Genomic DNA, 22,446 nt, shown 5'->3' on the forward strand with positions numbered 1-22,446 from the left:
TGAGCATTTCTTCATATCCTTAAAAATCCATTTTATGAGCCATTTTAGCAATCCCCTATTGTTGACTATGAGATTATTTTCAGTATTTCACTCTTTTAGCTAATACAGCAATAAATACCTTTGTAAATAAACTTTCATCCATCTCCTTGAATGTTCCTATTGTAAATTTTCCTGAAGTAGGGTACTGGGATACAGTATGTTTTGAAAACACCAGGTGCATACTATTAAATTGTGTTCCAGAAAGAAATGTATTAATTGATGCACCTATGAAGTAATATATAAGATAGCATCTTTCAATACAACATTAAAAATTGCTTTTAGCCCTGACCGGTTTGGCTCAGTGGCTAGAGCGTTGGCCTGTGGATTAAAGAGTCCCAGGTTCGATTCCGGTCAAGGGCATGTACCTTGGTTGCGGGCACATCCCCAGTGGGGGGTGTGCAGGAGGCAGCTGATGGATGTTTCTCTCTCATGGATGTTTCTGGCTCTCTATCCCTCTCCCTTCCTCTCTGTAAAAAATCAATAAAATATATTTTTAAAAAATTGCTTTTAAAAAAGGGAAAAAAATCCTGATTTGATGATAAAAATTATATCAGTTTAATTTGAAATTTTGATTCCTAGTGAAAGTGAATGTTTCTGCATAGCAACTATTAAAAAATAGTGAATTTTTATTGAGTTATGCTTTAGCCTTTGGCTGTGCAAGTGGAATTCATTGTTCTTTCATGATTTCCCTTGGGTTGTGGATTCTAATTTTAATCTACTTCACGGCTCTCCTCCAGAAGGTTTTTTTCTACCTTTGGTCTGGTTCTTATCCTGTAAAGCAGAATAAGAGGCTATGTTAGTATTGGGGCCAGACTACTTATATTTGCATAATGGGAAACTTCACCATGTTTCTATTTATGCAAGTCATGAACAATCATCAAGTTCTGGTATGAGTTAGTACTGATCCTCGGTATTATGGAGGTAAGAGAGGGTCTTTGCCCTCCTCGAGTTTAAAGTCTAATTGGAAAGAAAAGTCTCATGCATGAAACAATTAGTGATCAATATAAGGCGACCTACACTGAGTGAATTGTGAATACAAATACTAAGAGCTATGGTTATTTAAAGAAGGGAGAGATCAATGATGATATGAGTAATCATCAATGAGGTTGGCCTTGGCAGAGTAAAGGGCAGGCCTTTCAGGTGAAAATGGCAGTAAATGGCAGGCTTTTACAGACACAAAGAGCATGGATTTTTGTGTCAGACCTGGGTGTGAAATCTCAGCTCCACCATTTGTTAGTTTTTACCTAAGCAACTGTATTAACCATTCAAATGCTGGGTTTGAATTCCAGTTCTGCCACCTAGGACAGTGATGGCGAACCTTTTGAGCTCGGCGTGTCAGCATTTTGAAAAACCCTAACTTCACTCTGGTGCCGTGTCACATATAGAAATTTTTTGATATTTGCAACCATAGTAAAACAAAGACTTATATTTTTGATATTTATTTTATATATTTAAATGCCATTTAACAAAGAAAAATCAACCCAAAAAATGAGTTCACGTGTCACCTTGGACACGCGTGTCATAGGTTCGCCAATACTGACCTAGGAACTATGTGACAGCTAATAATTTGAGCAAACTAATAATGTCTATGGTAAATCTAACTTTGCTTACCAATAACATTAGGATGATCAGAGTATTTACCTCACAGGATTGTTGTGGGGATTAAATGAGGAAATGTGAAAGTGGGGGCTGGAACATAATAAGCACTTAATAGTTTAGTTTTTATCATTAGCCTCCTTAGGCATCAATTTAGTAAATCACTTCTTAACATGAGGAACTAATGATTCTCCACCATAAGTGATAATTACAGGTGATTTAATTGAGAATTGGAAGATTTGTCATTGCAAAGGCGAGAAAGAGACTGGAATTGGAGGTTTTCCCCACAAATAATAATGCGCATTTTATATTTTGAAGTGTAGTGCTTCACTCTTCCCTCAATGTCAATGTATTGTTCATTATAGCCCACATCCACAGAGCCCCTTTTATTTGGACTTGAGAGCCTGATGTTTTTCTGCAAGGCCCAAAGTCAGCTCTTATTTTTAAAATCTTTTTTTATTTTTTTATTTTTCCAGTTACAGTTAACATACAACATTATAATAGTTTTATCTGTACAACTTAGTGGTTAGACATTTTATAACTTACTAAGTGATCATCCTGATAAATCTTGTACCCATCTGACACCATACATAGCCATTAGAATATTATTGACTACCACTATATTCCCTATGATGTACTTTACATCTCCATGACTATTCTGTAACTATCAATTTGCACTTCTAAATTTCTTCACGTTTTCACCCATCACCCTAATAACTCTCCCACCTGGCAGCCATCAAAATGTTCTCTATACCTATGAGTCTGTTTCTGTTCTGCTTGTTCATTTATTTTGCTTTTTTAGATTCAAGTATTGATAGATAGGTATTTATTGCCATTTTCTTGTTCATATTTTTTATCTTGTTTTTTCTTCTTCCTTTAACATTTCATGTGATACTTGTTTGGTAGTGATGAACTCCTTTCGTTTTTTCTTGTCTCAGAAGTTCTTTGTCTGTCATTTGATTCTAAATTATAGCTTTTCTGGGTAGAGTAATCTGACTTGTAAGTCCTTGCTTTTTATTTTTATTTTATTATTTTTTAAATATTTTTATTGATTTCAGAGAGGAAGGGAGAGGGAGAGAGATAGATAGAAACATCAATGATGGGAGAGAATCATTGATCGTATGGCTCCTGCATGCCCCCTACTGGGGATTGAGCCCAAAACCCAGGCATATACCCTTGACCAGAATTGAACCTGGGACCCTTCAGTCTGCAGGCCAATTCTCTATCTACTGAGCCAAACCAGTTAGGACAGTCCTTGCTTTTTATCACTTTGAATATTTATTGTCAATCCCTTCTGGCCTACAAAGTTTCTATTGAGAAATTAGTTGACAGTCTTATGGAAGCTCCTTTGTAAGTAACTACCTGCTTTTCCCTTGCTGATTTTTAAGTTTCTCTTTTTGTTATTACCCTTTTGCATTTAATTATGATGTGGGCCTTTTTGTGTTCATCTTGTTTGGGACACTCTGTGCTTCTGGACTTGTATATCTATTTCCTTCCCTAGGTTAGGGAAGATTTTTTAAAGATAAAACTCAATACTCTCACTAATACTTCTATATAATAGATATAATTAACATTTCTAAAAGTGTTAAGGTTAATTAAGTAGTAATTAAGTAAAGGAGTTAATTAAAATACCAAATAAGTACAGAAATGCCATATTAGTAGCACTAAAGAAGATGAAGGGATATAGAAAATTCAAAACATTGAGTGATGAGGTTTTAAAATATACACATCCCTATTTTGGCATTCCTCCTTTCATAATATGAAGCTAGTTCCCTCTCCTTGAGAGTGAGCTGGACTTAGCAACTATTTAGAATACAGTAGAAGTCACAGTGTTTCATTTCTGAAACTTGGCTATAAAATTTTTTGCAGCATTCTCCTTACTATCTAGGCTCACTCTCTTTATGGGAAAACAAAGCCATGTTTTGAGGAAGCTCAAGACCCTGTTGAGAGGTCTATGTGGTAAGGGATCAAGGCCTCCAGCCAACAGACAGCACAAACTTGCCAGCCATGTGAATGAGCCATCTAGGAATAGAATCCTCCAGTCCCAGTTAAATCTTAAGATGCTGTAGGCCTAGGCAGAATCTTGACTGCAACCTTATGAGAGCCAAAAGCACACAGAAATATATATATATCACTGAATATGATATAACTTGAGATTTTATCATGTGATACTTAGCCTAACTCACTTGTGAAAAAACAACCCATATATTCTGTTAATAAGGAGAAAACTTTGATAAGCATAAATGAAGAAAGTAATTATAAAAAGCAAATATCAAACAGGAAATTGACTACAAGCATGTCATACATTTTGGTGGAGACTGATTAGCTGTTCATCAAACCCATTTCTTCCTTTTCCTGGATATACAGTACAAGATATTAGCACATCATATCTCACAATTAGGCAAAAGACAATTTCCAGATTGATTTTCTGTTTCATGGAGGTAAATATAATTTTCTTTCTTGGACATATCTATGATGGTGGGATTAAGAGACCTCCAAATGAATAGTTTCCACATAGATGGTGATGAGGAGGAGGAGGAGGAGGAGGAGGTGGAGGAGGAAGATGAAAGAGGGGTATTGTAGGAGGACAAAGGAAGAGGAGGAGGAGGAGGAAGTAGGGGGTGAAGGAGATTATTTATGATCCTGATAATCGCCCAATTCAGTTATTTGTCAATCAGTAGTACTTAACATGAACATAGCTCCCAAAGTACTTCTCTATACCCGGGTTCTGCTGTTACAAAGCAACCCACTGAAGATAATGGACCTAATGATGGACTTCAGACAGGACTCTCTCTCATCCTTTGTTTTATTTTTCTTGTTTCATCAGAGTCCTGAAAAGCAAACAGTACTAGTATTATCCCTGTTTTCCAGATGGAGAAACTATGGCTCAGATGAGTTGACAAGAGTAGAGGAGCAGGCATTCAAACTTCAAGTCATTTGTTTCCTGGTTCTGGGTTCTGAAGCCCTTATTACATAAGGGGGTGGGAAGATGAAGTAAGACACCATACATGAGAAAGAATGCCTGACATAATGGAACCACTCAAATAGGACTTTCCATCTTTGAGTTCCTTACTGGAGACTACATAAATCCTATGAGAATTATTGAGCACATAGGAAGAATAACTACATTTTCTTTTCTGCTCCAAGGCAAATTGTCAGCACAAGTTTATCTGAATCTCAGTGGGAGCAGTGAGTAGGATGGTTGTGAGTTTTGATAGGTTTAATCTGGTTTTATATTTTGAGAAATGGCTATACTATCCAAAAGCAAAATATTGGAATGATTTCTTTATAAGTTTATTTCTTAAATCTCTTGACTATTACTTTATTTTATAAAATGATAAATATGAAATAAAATCGGTAGCATAAATTGATGTATTTTGTAAGAAGAGTTATATTCCTTCTAACCTGGAATGCATGAGCTTTTAGTGAAGCAGTCCTCGGTGTCAATCCTTTCTCCACTGTTATTAGTTGTTTAACTCTGGCTAGTCATCTAATATTCCTGAGCTTTAGAGTTTCATTTATGAAATGCAGATAATAATACTAGTTTTGCAGGAATGTTGTGAGAATAACATAAACTATAACTTGAATAATATATAATAAGGATTTAAGAAAGTACTTCCTCTGATCTGTGAGCTAAGAGCATTGGTATTGGTTTCTTTTAATCTCCTAATTCTTATAAAATAATACAATAAAAGCATATAGTTATCTTAAGGAAAATCATGATCATTTTCCTATTTAAGTATTTTAATTTTTTTAAATTGATTTCAGAGAAAGGGAGAAGGAAAGAGAGAGAAACATCAATGATGACAGAGAATCATTGATTGGCTGCCTCCTATACACCCCTCCTGTGCTCTGACTAGGAATTGAACCATGAACTCCTGGGTCATAGGTCAAAGCTCAACCACTGAGCCACTATGGCAGGTCTCCCTATTTAAGTATTTTAAATAAAGTACTACTAAATTGTGCTTTTTCTGGAGAGGTTTTGGAATAATTTTTGCCCTCTGTATAAAAATATTAAAATAATTAAGTGGTCATGAAACAATATAAGAATTTTTATGTTCATAGATCCATAGTGTGCTTTAACAACACAAAGATCTTAGAAATTATGGCGGTCATTAGTGTCATCTGCCAAACAGTCCTAACCCTCCCATTTCAGGACCTATGGTGGGACTGAGTTTCCTGGCTTGAGTGGGACTGTGTAACTAGACTTGAGAAACAAGTTGTGCGGTGCAGTGCCTGTTCCAGACCTTTCAGACTCTATTTTCCCCTCTAGCTTGACAACCAGCAACATTTGAAAAGGTACCGGCATCAGCATAGGTCAGTGAGAGCTTTCCTGCTGACCTTTAAGGGTCATGCAGCAGAAGACTGGAAATGTAGCTCAATCTGAATGATCCGAGGTAGTTAAAAAAAAGTCTAGAAAAGACATATAAATATATATTTAAAAACTACATTTTATTTCTTTATAGAAGATAAGAATATTGATCCAATTTTTGTTTTATTTTTTTTTTAAATATTTGTATTGATTTCAGAGAGGAAGGGTGAGGGAGAAAGATATACACACTGAGGATCGATCCTGGAATCCGGGCATGTGTCCTGACTGGGACTCAAACCGTGACCTCCTGGTTCGTAGATTGACGCTCAACCACTGAGCCATACCTGCTGGGACAATTTTTGTTTTAAATAAATGGAGCAATATTTGGGGCCTCACTTCAAGTTATCCCTTTAGAATTCTCAACCTTGACAGCACTTATACATAATAAAGATGCAATTCTACTTAATAATATAGATGATGTATCCTTCAAAGGAAAATGGAGATCAAAGTTAGATTAAGAGAATTTTAAGAGCAGCGGCATAGCTAAATCAATATTTGTTTCTCACCTGAAAGCTTTCTAGTTTTTTAGTTGTGTTTTTTTAAATATCTATTTATGTATTTTTTCAACATCATGCAATTCTCAGCCTGAGTTCAATACTGAGTAATTTAGAGAAACACAAATAGTTTTGACTATTTCATATAAAGTAAAAGTAAAATAAGGCATAGTTTACATTGTTCAATGGTAGGTAGCCGGAAGAATCTTATACTTGAATCAGGGATATTACTTTTATTTTTTTCTGGAAACATAATTTAAAAAGACAAAATCAGCATCACAGATTCAGATTTAAATAAAAGTTAACAAACACAATACACCATTTTTATAGGTTTATTTTTAAATATGACACACTTGGTATTAGCCTATAAGGCATCAAATGCCCATAACCTTAATAACTGCCCTTTTACAATATTAAATAACACATAATCAACATTAAATTATTATTTTTTGTTTGGCAAAGAAAGTACAATTAAAAGCACAATGAAAACCACAAAGTAATAACTCTCAGTATACTATCTAACAACCTGTCTTAGCTTTCTTGTCTGATGTGTTCGGAGCCTGGCTAGGAAGTGTGAAGGTGGCAGTGAGGAAATAAGACTGGCTATTCCTTAAGATTAGGAAGGTGACTCTGAACTCAGCTTTCTGAAACCTGACACATAAATTAAAGGTCTAAACTACAGACCTCTGAAAAAAGTTTTGTTTTCCAGGTCTGGTAATAAAAACTCTCATAGATAACAACCAGCGCCATGTTGAAGAGAGAGGTGTAAGGTAATAACTCTCCACGAAGGACTCAAAATCAACACCACAGCTATGGTCCACTCAGTGTCTATATCAGTTATTACCTGATCTTGACAAAGTACTTCTAAGTAAATATTTAGAGCCCCCCAAAACCCTCTTCATCAGATTGGAAACATGTCTAAACTTCAGGGGTTTTAGTTGCCTGTGCCACCATCATTTTAAATTCAAGTAATCTTCCTTGGGTCCTTTTGGTGTAATGGTCTGTCCTCCTATGATTTAGAACCTTAAAAATGTGCCATATAAATGAACATACTTAAATAATGTTGAAATAAGCATTTATTTACTACATTTCAATTTTAAAATTAAAAAATATATGTATCTCTTTTAGGTCACATCAGAACTATATATCATTTGGTAGCACTGCAAGATTTATGAAATGCTTCCAAATGAAAAGCTAAAAAGCTTTAGTGTTTTTCTCCTTTATTGTCAGTTTTACAGAATTGAAAAAACTCCCTAAACACTCGATTCTTAAATTTGTTCTAAAATAAACTGAAAATCAGGCCACACAATTAATTCAATTTAGTCTGTGATTTGGCTAAATGAATCTTGCTCATCAATAAATAAAAACAAAACTCAGCTGATCCCACTTAACTTCTATGAATAAACATGTATTTTCAAAATGTATTTAAAACAAAAACAAATAGCTCAGACCTACTCACTCAGCCGAGCAGATCATTCCCTGACTGCCTCGACATCGTTCAAGGAGGGCCCTCAAGCAGGCGAAAACCTGACAACTTATAAACCTTTAGAACATGCAACTTATACCACTGGTAAGCTGGCCTCAACACAAACCACAAAATGACATGAGATTCACAGTAAAACAAAACGTTTGTTCAAAAAGCACAAAGAACCAGCAGTAGAAAACAGAAATCATGTACAGCTTGTCCCAATTCTTCCTGAATCAATAATAGGCTATTCTATAGGGTAACTGATCTCTAACTTCCTCCAATGTTCATATATTTCTTGTGTTTTTTTTTTTTGCCTAATAGTGTTTTTACATACCCATCCTCTCTATTTTTTACTGTCCTCTGATCTTCCCTTTTGTGTTTCCCTTTAACCCTTAGTCATACACTGCATACTTATCAAATCCATTTGACATCCAAGAGCTCATTCATATAGAAATCCTGACTCACACACTCTGCCAGCCGAAGTCACCCACGTATTCCACAGTCCTCAACAACAAAAGACAGCAGGCATTAGGCTTTACAATCTGCAAAGAAATCACTTTCTTACTTCCTCATGCCTGCCCTCCCACCCCAACCCCCAGCTCCAGTCCTCTTTCAGAATGACCCCACTGAAAATGGTAACACAGGACTAGAAGCCACAACAAATCCTCCCGCATGAGGTTGGAACCATCTCAAGGAATAATTGCAAAATTCAAGATCTTTCTGAGGCTGCACTTCCTGAACCACTACCTTAGGGAAGATGATGTGTTAGGGTGTATACTGGGTGTTTTGCCACATTGCCCATCATGCCTCTCATAGGAGCTTCCTGAGCTCAGTCACTGAGGGCTTGGATATAAGAACTCAGAGTGATGCCTAGACCATTGTGATGAGGGGTGCAGTTCCCATTGACTCTCTCTCCATTTTAATTTTTTGTCTATGGGTTTTAAGGACTGCTGACATCCTGGGGCAATGTCTCATTGCATGGCCTAGAGCCAGTAATACATGCTTCTAGGCACAGTCCCCAAGTCCAGCTACAATTGTATTGGAAGTTTTCTCCAAACAACAAAACATCAGCTGGGAGTGTGCCTGAGCCAATCATGACTCAAACCTGCCTAGATGTTTGCATGTCTGGAAATATTTTTAAAATGTCTTACGAACTGCCTCTCTGATGTGAGAGCCAGGAAGGACTTCAAGGGCATGGGTAACCAGTATCATAGCTAAACCGCAGACAAAAAATGAAATTTATATCAGCCAGTAATTTTATTTCATCTAGAGAATGGGCATGAGACACTGGCTATTATCTGGCATTACCATTATAGGTTAAATTCAGATTGATCTCCTAATGATTTATATAATTTCCTTTTACTAGAAAGTGTATTCTAGTGACTTAATTACCACTTCTGAGTACAGGGGTAATTTTAAATATATGCAATTTATAGTTTAAAAAAATAACCAACAATCCTCACTTTTTGAAACATTCAAACTCAAAACCCTATATTTTAGTGTGTAGCCAAATTATAGGAAGAAAAACATATCAAAAAAATGAATAAGAAACTTTAAGAATCCTATATAATAAAAGCGTAATATGCTGTGTTTCAACCAGTCGCTGTAACACCCACTGACCACCAGAGGGTAGACGCTCCAACTGGTAGGTTAGGTTGCTGTTGGGGTCTGGCTGATTGGGCCTGGGTAGGATGTCCCGACATGCCAGGGAGCCCTCCTGCAGTCCCTCCCCGGCCAGCCGGCCCTCATTGGCCCAGATCAGCGCAGGCCAGCCAACCTCCTGCAGTCCCTCCCCAACTGACCCCTACTAGCCCCAATCAGGACTGGGTGAGATGGCCCCAATTGGCCCAGATCACTGGCCAGGCTGAGGGACCCCACCTGTGCACGAATTCGTGCACCAGGCCTCTAGTTAACTATAAACCTTATTATATGAATAGTGCTTAAGCTCTTTTTGACAAAATTGATGTCTACAATTGATCTGTGTATGGGAACTCCTAGTGTCCAAAGAATAATATCCTATATCTTATCAAAGAAATCATTTGTACACTGGGCCATTAGAAATATTTTGCTGGAGAAGTAGAAGTTGATGGCCATCACAGATTAATCTATCTCAGCTCTTTAGAAGGACAGGTGTAGCTGAGTGTGGTTTCTTAATGCAACTTACATGGATTTTCTTCTAAATAAAAAATACGTGGAGAACAAAAACACTCACAGGCTGTTGGTTTGGGAAATCAATTTTTCTTTCCAGGCAAACAAACTGCACTGTTAATTTTAAGAAATGGGGTTTGTTTTTGTTTGTGGTTGTGTGTGTGTTTTCATATAAAAAATGCCAAGGCGGACTCTCAAGTTCACAACCAGAGTTAACTCTGTATAGCCAGAGCATCTTCCTCTACCAAGGACAGCTCCAGGGCATTGTCATGACTGCTGGTTTTCATCCTGAAGCTGAAGGAACCATAGAGTTTTGCAGATTCTTTGGAAGAGGCAAACCTGTTGCGACGGTACAGCTCCCCCTTCCACATAGACATCATTAGCAAACAGGACAGAACGACCCCCCCAAGAGTAAGCAGGCAGAGCCCGGCAATCACACAGCGGTCCAGATGTGCCCCCAGCCTGGCGCTCTCCTTCTCCAGGCGCTCCATCTCCCGGGCTGCCACGCTGTTGGGATCCACAGTCACTTCCCGCGGGACGATGTAAGAGATGATCACCAGCAAGATGCCAGTGACCAAGAACAAGACAGCGCTGATGAAACCATAGTCTACGGACTTCCCTGAAGACGTGGCTTCCGAACTCGTGTCCTCTTCATCGTCGGATATCAAGGAGATGGCAGCCTCGTGGGACCACTCGTTGGGATTTCCCCAGCCAAGGTCTCCCTGGTGATTACTCCCTTTGGCTGAAGGGGAGCTCTGGTTCCTCTGCTCCAAGTTCACATTCTCGTCCACGTAGGTGAAAGAAGTTTCTAGTTCCTGGCTGCAGCAATTGCAGACTTTCCGTGCTGCTATTTGGTGATTCCCTGAGGTGAGAGGTCCTGGTGGGAAGGAGTTTGGCTGGATCATGCTGTCTTGCAGAGAGGGGGAGGGGGAGGCTGGAGAAGGACCAACTTTAGAGCCTTCCACCTTGGCTGCTCTTGGCGGGGACGTGCAGTGTCTCTGGCAGCAGAGAGCAGCTTTGGTGGCTGCTGCATCTGCCTGGTCAGCTGGAGGCCCTCCTGAACCCCAGTCCACAGCATCACACCAGGCTGCCTGGCCGCTCTTCCTAGCAAGATGGTGGGGCTCCATTAGAACTACCCGGACATCCCCCAGCAGCTCCCAGAAATTCTGCCAATAGCAGCACAGAGAAGAACCACCTAAGGCTGCACCACGAGGAGTGCTGCTTCGGAGGCCCCCATCTCCTTGGCAGCCACAGTGTTGACACTTCAAGCCCAGGTCGTCCTGAAAGGGGGGAGGGAAAGCAGAGGATGTCTAGTAGCTAGAAAGTGTGAAAAGGGCAAACCCTCTGATTTATCACAGGGATTAACACTAGGAATCTCAGGTCAGGGAAGAAAAGGAGCAGGGGGGAAGTAGCAGTGTCTCTGAAGAAGGCATTGCCGTCACCAGGCCAAATTTATCCAAGGATTCACACATCTCTGTGACAGGATCCCTCAATGAGAAGGCAGGCTTCCTGTGCAGAGACACAAATGAGAAAGGCAGGGACCTTTTTTAGCAGAACTGCTGATTTTCTGGAGAACACGGGAAGCACAGAATTCTCAACATTTCAGTTAAATTATAAGCATTTACCCTTTCTTTAATTCAGAGCAGATTCTAACACAGATTAGCTTTAGCACATCACCACGGGTGAACGCATATGTCACTATCAGTTGGGCTGTTGGAGCTGGGGCTCAGCATTTTGACTGTGTAGGTGAAAGACGGCAGCTTAATCAGCCACCTCTCCTAACCTTGCACTGCATGTGTCCAATGACGCTGGTCACACAGCCCTGTATTTACAAGACCCCAAGCTTGTTCACTGTGCTTCCCTTCTTAACCCATCCTCTTGCTGCTACAGGAGGGCAGCATGTTATGGACCTGGAAGTATGTAGACAACATGCCTCATGGTGTGATCCCTACAAATACTATATGCCAACCCACTCCTACACACACACACACACACACACACACACACACACACACACACCCCTGCCTGCTCCAGGTACAGGTCCACTGCTGCTGCTCACTAACTCTGCATGGGTCTGAGTTCCTCTCCCTCTGCAGGTTTTGCTACACAAGTGCACAGGATCTTGACCAGAAGTTTTACAAACCCAATCTAGAAGCAAGCTGACAACAAAAGACGAATTATAAACCCACAGAGTCAGGGTTTGGTTGAGGCAAATAGGTGAGAAGCAATTTCCAAGGGTACCTCTGGAACTTTGTATCCATGACACTCCTTCACCCCCAGCGCAGCAAGGGACCTTCCTGGGACAGAACTATTAAGTTAAACAGAAAACCATTTGCCTATCTTTCTCTGCCTCTGACATTTTTCTGAGGAATAAAAATTCACTTTCTAAAGTACAGAGGTTTCAAAGAAAATAAAGCACCCAAGTCCAGGGTAGTAATTGATTTAACCCAAGGCTTGGGGGTTTATTATGATTCAAAATCCACAGCTCCAAGAGCTGGTAACCCACACAGAAGCACAGGTAAGGCTAAGGTCATTTCGACAACTCACTTAAAATATGGGAGAGGGAATCCACACGTTTTCTGCTATACATTAGCTTTTTTAAAAACCCACTTTCCTTCTGTTTTTGGAGTTTCTCTGCAGCTAAAACAAAACAAACAAAAATACACCAAGTGCAGGAAAATCACAACTGAACCAGAGCTTTCCCTGAGCGAGTGGACAGATCCCTACTGCAGGATCCCTCAGTGAACGAAGGGATGTAAGGAGTTTGATTACTGAAAGGAGAAATCATCTCGCAGGTCGCTCAGACATTAGGCACCCCGATGAACCTTTGGCACAATGAACTCATCGCACTGGACTACTTGGGATAAAATCGGCAAAGTCCCTTAGGGGGCTTGCAATTTATAATAACAAAGAGGGAGAGAAATCTCCACTTGATTCCCTGGTCCTACGTCTGTCTATCTTTTCTTCAAAGAGAGACTCCTCTGGTTCCAAGGGCGATATACTAGCCTTACAGTGGATTTCCTTTGCAGCTCCTTGATCCGGGGTTTCCACCCTCAACGGAGAAGAGATAATCCCAGGAGACCTGCTAAAGGCTCTTTCCAGCCCTCCCTTCCCTTTCTTCTCTCCGGCTTAAGAGCGCAATTGATAAAACTGCACCTCAAAGCAAGGAGACAGCAATCTCCCTCGTCTGTCGCCATCCATTAAAGCATGAATATCTGCGCTGGAACTAACTGACACCGGCGAGGCTGGTCTGGGAGGGCGACCTCGGCGTGCGTCCTGGGAGTGCTGTGCAGGACCGCGCGCTGCAAGCACTGGGCAGCGAGGCATCAATCAATTCATTCCGGGTGAACTCCGCACCCTCGGGAAGCACCCGGGCTCGGGCTGCGTTCTTCGCCCAGTACCCAGAGGCTGGGCAGGCACCTCGGGCAGAAAGTGCGGACGCGCTCCCCTGCAGGCTCCCGGGGTCCCTCCCTCGCTCCAGTGCCTCCTCTCCTCTGCTCTCCGCCACTCACCTGCTTGGGCCACCCAGTGCGGCTGCAGAACCGCGCTAGTCCCCGCGGGTTCCTCGGGAAAGTCCCCGCGATCACCGCTGTGGCACTTGTAGCCACCGCACGCCGCGGAGCTCCTCCGGTGGGCTGCGCCCCCGGTGCCAGAGGGGCGGGGCGGGGCGGGGCGGGGCGCTCCCTCTAGCGGAGCATCCCGGGAGATGTAGTCCGGGGGCGGGGGTGGGGCTGCCTGCCTCCCTCAGGTCTGTTCTCTCTCCCACCTCCTGGCTTCTGCCCTTCCCTATACCTCCACACTCCTGCCTCCTAAACGCAAGGCGGAGTCCCCAAGCTCAGGTGTAGCCACAGGATTATGGGGGAAGGAGTGTACATTTAGTTCCTACCAAAATATATGCATATTTTGTCTGATTTAATAGAAAATATCTTCTAAACTAATTGGACTTTATTAATCCTTTTATAGATGAGGAAAGAGGCTTAGAGGAATTATATGCCTCATCCAAGGTTTCAAAAACAGTAAGTGGTCGCTAATAAATTGTATCCAGGAACCTGTTTCTAAAGTCATTACCTTGCCCACAAAATCAGGAAAAATGTGGCTATTGAGGATAAGAGATTGTCCTGTTCACCTTTGCATCCCCTGTGCAGAGTGTCTGGTATCTGTTGAATCATGAACAGCAATGGTACAAAGTAACTAACAATGGACATAAATAGCACATTGCCAGACTCTCCTCGTCACTTTAGAGACAGGTACTCGGGTTTTCGAAAGTTGGCTTAATGCCAACTCGACTTGTAATCCGGAGAGGATTTTGACTTTTATGAAAAAAAGTGAAAAGCCAGAATAGTGGTCGGCATTTGTTTGCAGAAAGCTGTTACAGAGGCAGTACGCACTGGTGAGTGAAACAACATGGTACATGATAGATCCTCCCTTCCCCCAGCTGGTGGGCGGGGTGTGACTTAACCTGCAGCCCAGAAATACCTGAGTGACTAACCAGGTACCTTATATGGACTCTACATTGGACCAGCAATCAACACCTGCCAAATACCCTAAGCCCTTGTCCTATATGGACAATACAGTAAGCCACCAATCAGTGTGTGCCGAGTACACTAAGCCCCCCACCCCTTCCTATTGCGCCCCTCAAAAGGCATGCCCACCCCTGTACGTGTTGCTGTTCTCCCCTTGTGAGGCAGCCCGGCAGGTGCTTCTCCTCTAATAAAGCCTGTAGTCCTGGTTTTAGGCCTCCGTCTGATCTTTCAGTACACATACTATTTCTACTCTCTGTAGGCTGTATCACATCATTCCTTTTACCATGTTAGTGTTATTTTAGGTTTTATTTGGTATGATTTAGTAGGTTATTTCTGAGATCTGGGAATGCCCAAAAATGTTCCCAATGTACTTTAATGGTAATTACTTCTTTACTTCAGGCCATTTCAGCTTACAAAAGGTTTCATAGGAACATTCTACTTTTGGACAAGAGGGGTGGAGAACCTGCACATTAACTCATTTAATGCTCACAATTAATTTTTAAAGTCCCGTGAAGATCTGTTTTACAGAAGAGAAAAGTGAGTGGCCCAGAGTCATACAGCTAGTGCTCAGCAGAGCTGGGGCATGATCACAACAGCTGCTAAGTCTTGGGCAAACTGAATGAATAGAGAGAGGACCGAAGGCAAGAAGACAAAGGGTTAGAAACAAAAGAACTTGGAGGGTGAAGCTTCTGAGTTGAGACGCCCACATTAGGACAAAGGAATTCCTTGGGGTCATTAATTAACCTCTTTCTAACCAGAGTGGACTGCAGCAGCCAAAGGAAATGTGTGGTTTGTGAATCATCTCCAAGTTTTCACCATCTCCTTTGGGGTGATTCTAGGGTTATTGATTGCTTTCATCCAAGGGGAGCAACAGAAGGGTTATACTGTTTATAGCATTTTGCTATTTGTGAGTGGCTCAGAAATTCTGTGGTTGCTTGTTTTCAAGTGGTACATCAGTCACCTATAGTGATGATTTTGTTGGTTTTCTTTTATATTAATAGAGCCCATAGTCTCATAGTTCCAGGGACTTCCCAATCCATCCCTTAAAAGTCTTTTTCCCCCTGTGGCTCTCTTTTAGCAAGTTGGACCCATGTGCTTTGTAAATATGACATGTGTATTATGGTTTCTTTTTCTTTGCTCGTTACCCTGTTCTACAGTGAGAATATCCTTCCTCCATTTCCCTGTTCTCTCCACTATTCAAGGACGATCTCATCCAGCCAGATTCAGTCTGTTCTTAGGACTGTATATTTGAAAGGGAACACAAAGACACCATAGGGTATCTAGAAGAGAGCGGGTCAAAAGTTGAAGAAAAGCTGAACTCACATTGGACAAGGAGATGCTGAAGGAACTTGGGATATTTAGCCAGAGGAGGAGACCTAGAGGAAAGGGAAAACTAGCTTTAAATAATTTGAAGTTTGTAAAATAGACAGAAATTGTATATCATGATTAAAGAGGGTAAAAGCAGCCAGCCGGTGTGCCTCAGGGGTTGAGCATCGAGCCATGAACAGGAGGTCATGGTTGGATTCCCAGTGAGTGGGTTGGATCCCCAGTTGGGGCAGCTGATTCTCTTTTATCATTGTTGTTTCTCTTTTCCCCTCTTCCTCCCTTTTTCTGAAAAGAAAAAAAAAAGAGGGTAAAAGCAGAAAACATAACAATAGTAGAATTTTATTAGTCCTAATTGTTATCACCTTTCTTATACCAACTCTATAAGGTATCCAGTATTACTGTACCCATTTTATAGTGTAAAAATTGAGGTTTAAAATGCTGTCATCTCTTTCCCAAAGTATGAGAACTAACAAATAACAGAGCCAAGATTCTAATCTTGGTTTGTCTGATTCCAGAACCTGGATCTCTTCACTACCACGCTATACAGAGCAATGCTTCACAATCCATTACTTAATAGGTGATAACAGTTAATGCACTGGAATAAACACAGGAGGTTTCTCCTGGTCACAGTTCTGATGCTGTGGCTACGTCAGGCCTGGCAGTACAGCTTGGAGGGCAAATGAATAAATAAGCCAGCAAATCTGTGATACACTGTGGCCCCTGAGAATGACCAACACAGGGAAGGTCTGGATAGCACTGTCAGATTGAATAAGGAGGCTAATTTGGGGCTGAATATAAGGAAGAAGCTCTTATACTTCTTATATTTCGTGTTCTTATCATTCAAGATTTGGATAGCAGGATCAGATTTAATAAGGCTAATTTGGGGCTGAGCATGAGGAATAAGTCCAAGTTGTCTCTCTAAGAACTTGAAATAAGATGTCTTATGAAAGTGAATTCTCTATTACTGGAGAGAGAAAAAAAAAATAAAGAAGAGCCATTTATTAGTGATGTCATAGGAGGGAGTCATCTTGGTTTAGAGGACCTTTATAGTTTCCCTGCTATTACATCTCTTTCATGAGCCCTTGTCCTCCAAGCCAGCCCCCAAAGATTCTGCCTCTGATGGACTTTGCTAGGACTTGTCTGCACTGATATTTTTAATATTTATCAGCCACCACCTTGTGACTTTTCTTGTATGTCCAGGTGATACCATTGTAATGAGCTAGTTATTAATAATAGGAAAGGAGCAAAGGGGGAAGCCCTACATTATAGGCACATCATTTGGGCAGCTTCACTAGGAAGCTGCAACTTTACACTCCCCAGGGAACTTCCAGTCCATTCCCTGCAGAACACCCCGGGGGTGGGGGGGGGGGGGTGCACTGGACAAAAGGGAAGCTGGGTGCATGCTCAGTGAGTGGGGGTGACATAGGGAAGATGCCTGTCAGTCAAACCTGGAAACAGATCATTAGCCAGAGGGGTCAGAGTCACTAAAAACCTGTGAAATTTTGGGTATACATAATCTCAGACAAAGGAATTCTCAATCCCTTGGCTCTTGTAGCTCTTGACTCTTGGCTTGTGGCTCTCTTGCCCATGTTCCCTTCATAGCTGTGGGCCCTTCGGAACCCACAGACAGTGGGCTGATAAACTGCAGCAGGGAACTAAGCTGGCCTGGTACTGGATTGGACTGTGTCCCAACATGGAACGGAAATTCTGGGCAACAACTCTAATCCTATGTCTGCGGAAAGCAAAATGGGACTTCTTCCTTGGTGAGATGAAGGGAAGTGGAACCTTGGAAACTCAGGGGTTTAATTCCACAGAAATAAAATTTCCTGCAATAACTCATCCTCTCTTGTGAGTCTCAGAAAATTCCTTTTCTCGTGATATTGTGAGAAACCCACATCTCCCAGAAACAGGTGGGGATAAGGAGCGCTTCCCACCTGTAACAGAGGTGGCTACTGCATATTGTTTAATTTCTCACTTAGGAACCTAAATGTCTAAGGGAAATTGTAAGCTCCTTAATGTCAGTATCCATGGATGAAATATGTTATTACCTCCTGCAGAAAGTGCAGTGTTTCTATTGAATAGAATGAGGAAAATGACAAGACTGAACTGAGACTAGAGATGATTACCAATGTTATTCTTTCTCATTTCTATATATAGTACACTTGACTGTCTACATATTTTTGAGCATTAAAAAATATCAACTCTGCCAACATACTACAAAATAGCCTTCAAAGTCTTGCAGAAAAAGAATAAATGTGGCCTGACTGAACTCCTGAAAGGAAAAGCTCTGCAAAAATACCGCTTGTTCTCTCTCTCCTATAAATCCTTGTCTAAAACTTTCCTCAAAATCTGACCCAAGAACTTTTTCAAAAGCCTTTCTTGCTCAACATCTCCAACATCAGATTACTCTTCCAATTGGCATTCTAGTGGCATAATACATTTTTTTATACTGTCATTTTATATCTATAGAAGTATGCCATGTATATTTTTATTGCTTTTGATGTGGTCTCTCTTCCCAGATAAAATTTAAGCTGCTTGAGAACCAATCTATTCTGCCTGTAAATTTAAGGCTTCACATGGGCATGAAACAGTAAAAAAACATGGACAACAGTGGTTCCTTATTCTATGCTTACAACATGATTGACACTAGTAAAATGATATTAAAGTCTAAGTAATGATTCTGAGCTTCCATACTTTTAATGTATCTCATATTTTTTCTGTTATCCTCTGTGAGAACTGGGAAAATAATCATGATCACATTAAGTTAATCAATGGAAAAATAGATTCTGAGAAGTAAATTTATCATGTGAATCAAGGGTAGTGGAGGGACTTTTAACTGCCTTTTATAATGATGAATGAGGATGCTTTCCAGTTTTCTCTCTTCAGTATAATCATGACTGATTATAAATGGATATTCTTAGTGAATTTGGAGTTATCGGGGAGGTTGGGAAATAATTCTTAGAATTGTCTGGATAGAGGCCCAGTCATATAATGGGAATAGTGCAAAGAATATGACTTACTTTGTGTCCCACGCTGGCTCTTCTAAATGATGGTAGAAAGAAAAATAACCAAAATTTAGAGTAATGAAGATTGCATTTACTATCAACCTTTTAGGAACGAAAAATCATATTAGATGTAAAAGTTTTCTTTAAATAATAATACTTACAGTGGCCAGGCAAACATGTTATTTAAATAGAGTGGCTGGATACAGATAATAGGAGTGAGGGAAGACTGTAGGCAAATAGAGAGCAAGTGCTTTTTCTAACTGCTTTATCTGCTCTTTGTCTTGAGTTAATTCAGATATCAATAAAAGTCAGATATCCCAATTTTATTCAAAAATTTAAAATATTTTATTTTATTTTATTATTTTTCTTTAAAATATATTTTACTGATTTTTTACAGAATGGAAGGGAGAGAGATAGAGAGTTAGAAACATCGATGGTAGAGAAACATCGATCAGCTGCCTCCTGCACATCACCCACTGGGGATGTGCCCGCAACCCAGGTACATGCCCTTGACCGGAATCGAACCTGGGACCCCTCAGTCCGCAGGCCGACGCTCTATCCACTGAGCCAAACCGGCTTCGGCTCAAAAATTTAAAATATTTTAAATTTAATTTTAAAATATTTTAGATCTGTATGGGTCAAAGATAATGGAACTATAGGAAATATTTGTTTTCAGTAATAGCAGACTAGGTGATTTGTACCAAATACATATTTCTTATTATGAATCAAAACATCTCGGATGGGAAGAAGTAGAAAGGATGGCTAAAAATTTTTCTGTGCAAAATGGATTTTCAGGTTCCCTAAACTATTAAGACATATATTTCAAGATAAAGTGATTTTTTCTGTTTGCATTTATTTTGTTGGTTTTAATTTGATTTTAGTTTTTTCTTTTTATAATTTAGAAAGTTAAAACTTTGCATAAACAATATATTTTGTAAAATCACCAGTGGGATCTGAGGGGGCACCCTGTGGTCAAACATATTACTATCTTTTACAACAAAAAGTATGGATAGTTATACTAGTTTGGATAAAGAAAGAGTGTTAGTGGCCTTTCATAAGTTCAGAGTTGGTTTTGCTGCAAAATGAGTTTACTACAAATTAATAAACCTTTTAGTTTTAAGAGTTTATGAGGTTCAGAATCATGACTAAGCAGACCTGGCCCTATATAACTCTTGCTTTTACCTCCTCACCAGACCCTCCTGGTCTTAAAATGCTCAGTCATGTCTCTGAGGTAAATGCTGTTACCATTGGGATGGCCTGGGCTGGATAACTTGTCTCTGTTCTGTGGTGGTCTCTTATCCTCCAGCTGACTAGACCAAAGGTGTTCACAGGGAGCAGCAGGGTTCCAAGAGAGTGGGAGAAGCACAAAGCTCAGAACTGGCCACAGTTATTTGTAAGGCATTATTTTGTTAAATTAAATCACCAGCGTAGTTGAGGTTCAAGGGATAGTAGAATTGACTCTACCTCTTGAAGTGAAGACCTACCAAGTCACATTGCTATGCCTGTAGAGCAGTGGTTGTCAACCTGTGGGTCGAGACCCTTTTGGGGGTCGAACGACCCTTTCACAGGGGTCGCCTAAGACCATCGGAAAACACATACATAATCACATATTGTTTTTGTGATTAATCACTATGTTTTAATTATATTCAATTTGTAACAATGAAAATACATCCTGCATATCAGATATTTACATTACGATTCATAACAGTAGCAAAATTACAGTTATGAAGTAGCAACGAAAATAATTTTATGGTTGGGGGTCACCACAACATGAGGAACTGTATTAAAAGGTCGCGGAATTAGGAAGGTTGAGAACCACTGCTGTAGAGCAATTAGAATCATTTTTGTAATCAAGCTCCATAATCATAAAATGCTTAGTCTGAATTTGAAGTGGGAATGGGTGGAGAATTGATGCTATCTAGATCCAATCACATATTCATTGGTTGCCTTACCAACATCAATTTCCATTATTCTCTTCTGTAACAATACCTGGATTTTCCTCTGGGTTACCATCTTCCTCTATTGTGCAGCAGCTTTGTGGTTTGGGAGAAATTAACTCTACCCTTTGCTCAAGGGCACAAGTCAATAAAGTCTAATCACATTCCCTCAGGCTACAGCAATTGGTTAAGGGAAAAGAAGGAAACAGTCCTAAGCCAATTCCAACCACATTTGGCTCAAAAATAGTCCAATCATGGTAAAGTGTAAACTTTTGGTCAGTGGTTGAGGAGGAAGCATGTAGTCCCTGCTTCTGCTGAGAACCACAAGGTAAGTTAGCCTGAAAATAAAGCTGACTCATGGGAGGAGGGAAGAGGTCAAAGAATCACAAACAGAATGAAGATCAGAGTTAAACTGAGGTGAAGTTCCTCTCGCCTTTCATCTTCATGGTACTTGAGTCAACAAACTGCTAGATTGAGTTGGGTTTTCTAATATCTATGAAAGCACCCACATGTGACATGTTTTCATGCCTCTTTCTATCTCATTAGACTCCTTGAGGTAGATGCCAGGTTTAATTTTTCTCTGACTCTCCCTGGTTTGAAAATAGTGCCTATCTCATCATAGGTGTAAAGTAAGTGGATAATTTATTAGAAACTGAAAGCTGCTGTAACATAGTTTCCAGTATAAATTAAGTAGAAACAGTCCCTGCCCTGGGAGCTCAGTTGATAGCATCCTCCCAAGATGCCAAGTTTGTGGGTTCAATTCTCCAGTGAGGGCACATACAAGAATCAACCAATGAATGCATAAATAAGTGAAACAACAAATCCTCTCTCTCTCTCTCTCTCTCTCTCTCTCTCTCTCTCTCTCTCTCTCTCTTTCTCTCTCTCTCCTTCTCTCTCTATAAAAAATCAAATAATTTTTAAAGGAGAAACAATATCTATAAATAGTGAGGCAAAAGGCAGTAAGTGGACCTCAACTCATAAAGTTCATTCCGATTTATAAGTGAATATATATATCAATTGATAAATGAAGAACTTAAATCTAAAATATGTCAAACCATGTAGTTTTTTTTGCTATGGTTTTAGCTAAAACAAAAAGCTACAAATAAATGCTATTTTTGCTTTAAAAAACAACACAAAAAATCTAAACACACATGCACACACACACACACACACAATGCCCTCAACCAAAAGGAAGGAATTATTTCACAAAGGGCAATTTAATCATTTTTTATGGTTAATGGGTTTCAGAGTAAGAATAAGAAAAGGAAAATAAGCATCAGAAGAATTGAAGAGCAAGTTCATCATGAAATATCATGAACATGGCAGTTCCACAAGCAACATTCTTATTTTGTAAAATGTATAAGCAAACTGAGCCTAATTCCCTAAGTTCTTCTTAACATTTTGATTTCAGTGTGTCTAGGAAAAGGGAATTTGTTATCTGGCAATGGTTGTTGCAAAAATTAACTAGAATGGATGCTTCACTCAAATGAGAAATGAATAGCGATGTGGAGTGTTAGTTCTGTGAGGCAGAGCCAGAA

At 40.1% G+C, this 22,446-nt stretch overlaps 2 protein-coding genes across 23 annotated transcripts in view; one reads left to right on the forward strand and one right to left on the reverse strand.

Moving 5' to 3' along the window:
* The window catches only part of EMC2 (ER membrane protein complex subunit 2), a 345,419-nt gene that overhangs the window by 265,610 nt on the left and 57,363 nt on the right, over positions 1-22,446 (forward strand). The gene's annotated exons all lie outside the window — the stretch shown is intronic.
* On the reverse strand, positions 6,720-12,753 carry TMEM74 (transmembrane protein 74). Its single transcript, XM_081111436.1, has one exon. The coding sequence runs from the start codon at positions 11,242-11,244 to the stop codon at positions 10,330-10,332; it is 915 nt and encodes a 304-aa protein (XP_080967562.1). The 5' UTR covers positions 11,245-12,753; the 3' UTR covers positions 6,720-10,329.

This window comes from Myotis nattereri (genome assembly GCF_964212035.1).
Source record: "Myotis nattereri genome assembly, chromosome: 17".
NCBI classification, from domain to species: domain Eukaryota; kingdom Metazoa; phylum Chordata; class Mammalia; order Chiroptera; family Vespertilionidae; genus Myotis; species Myotis nattereri.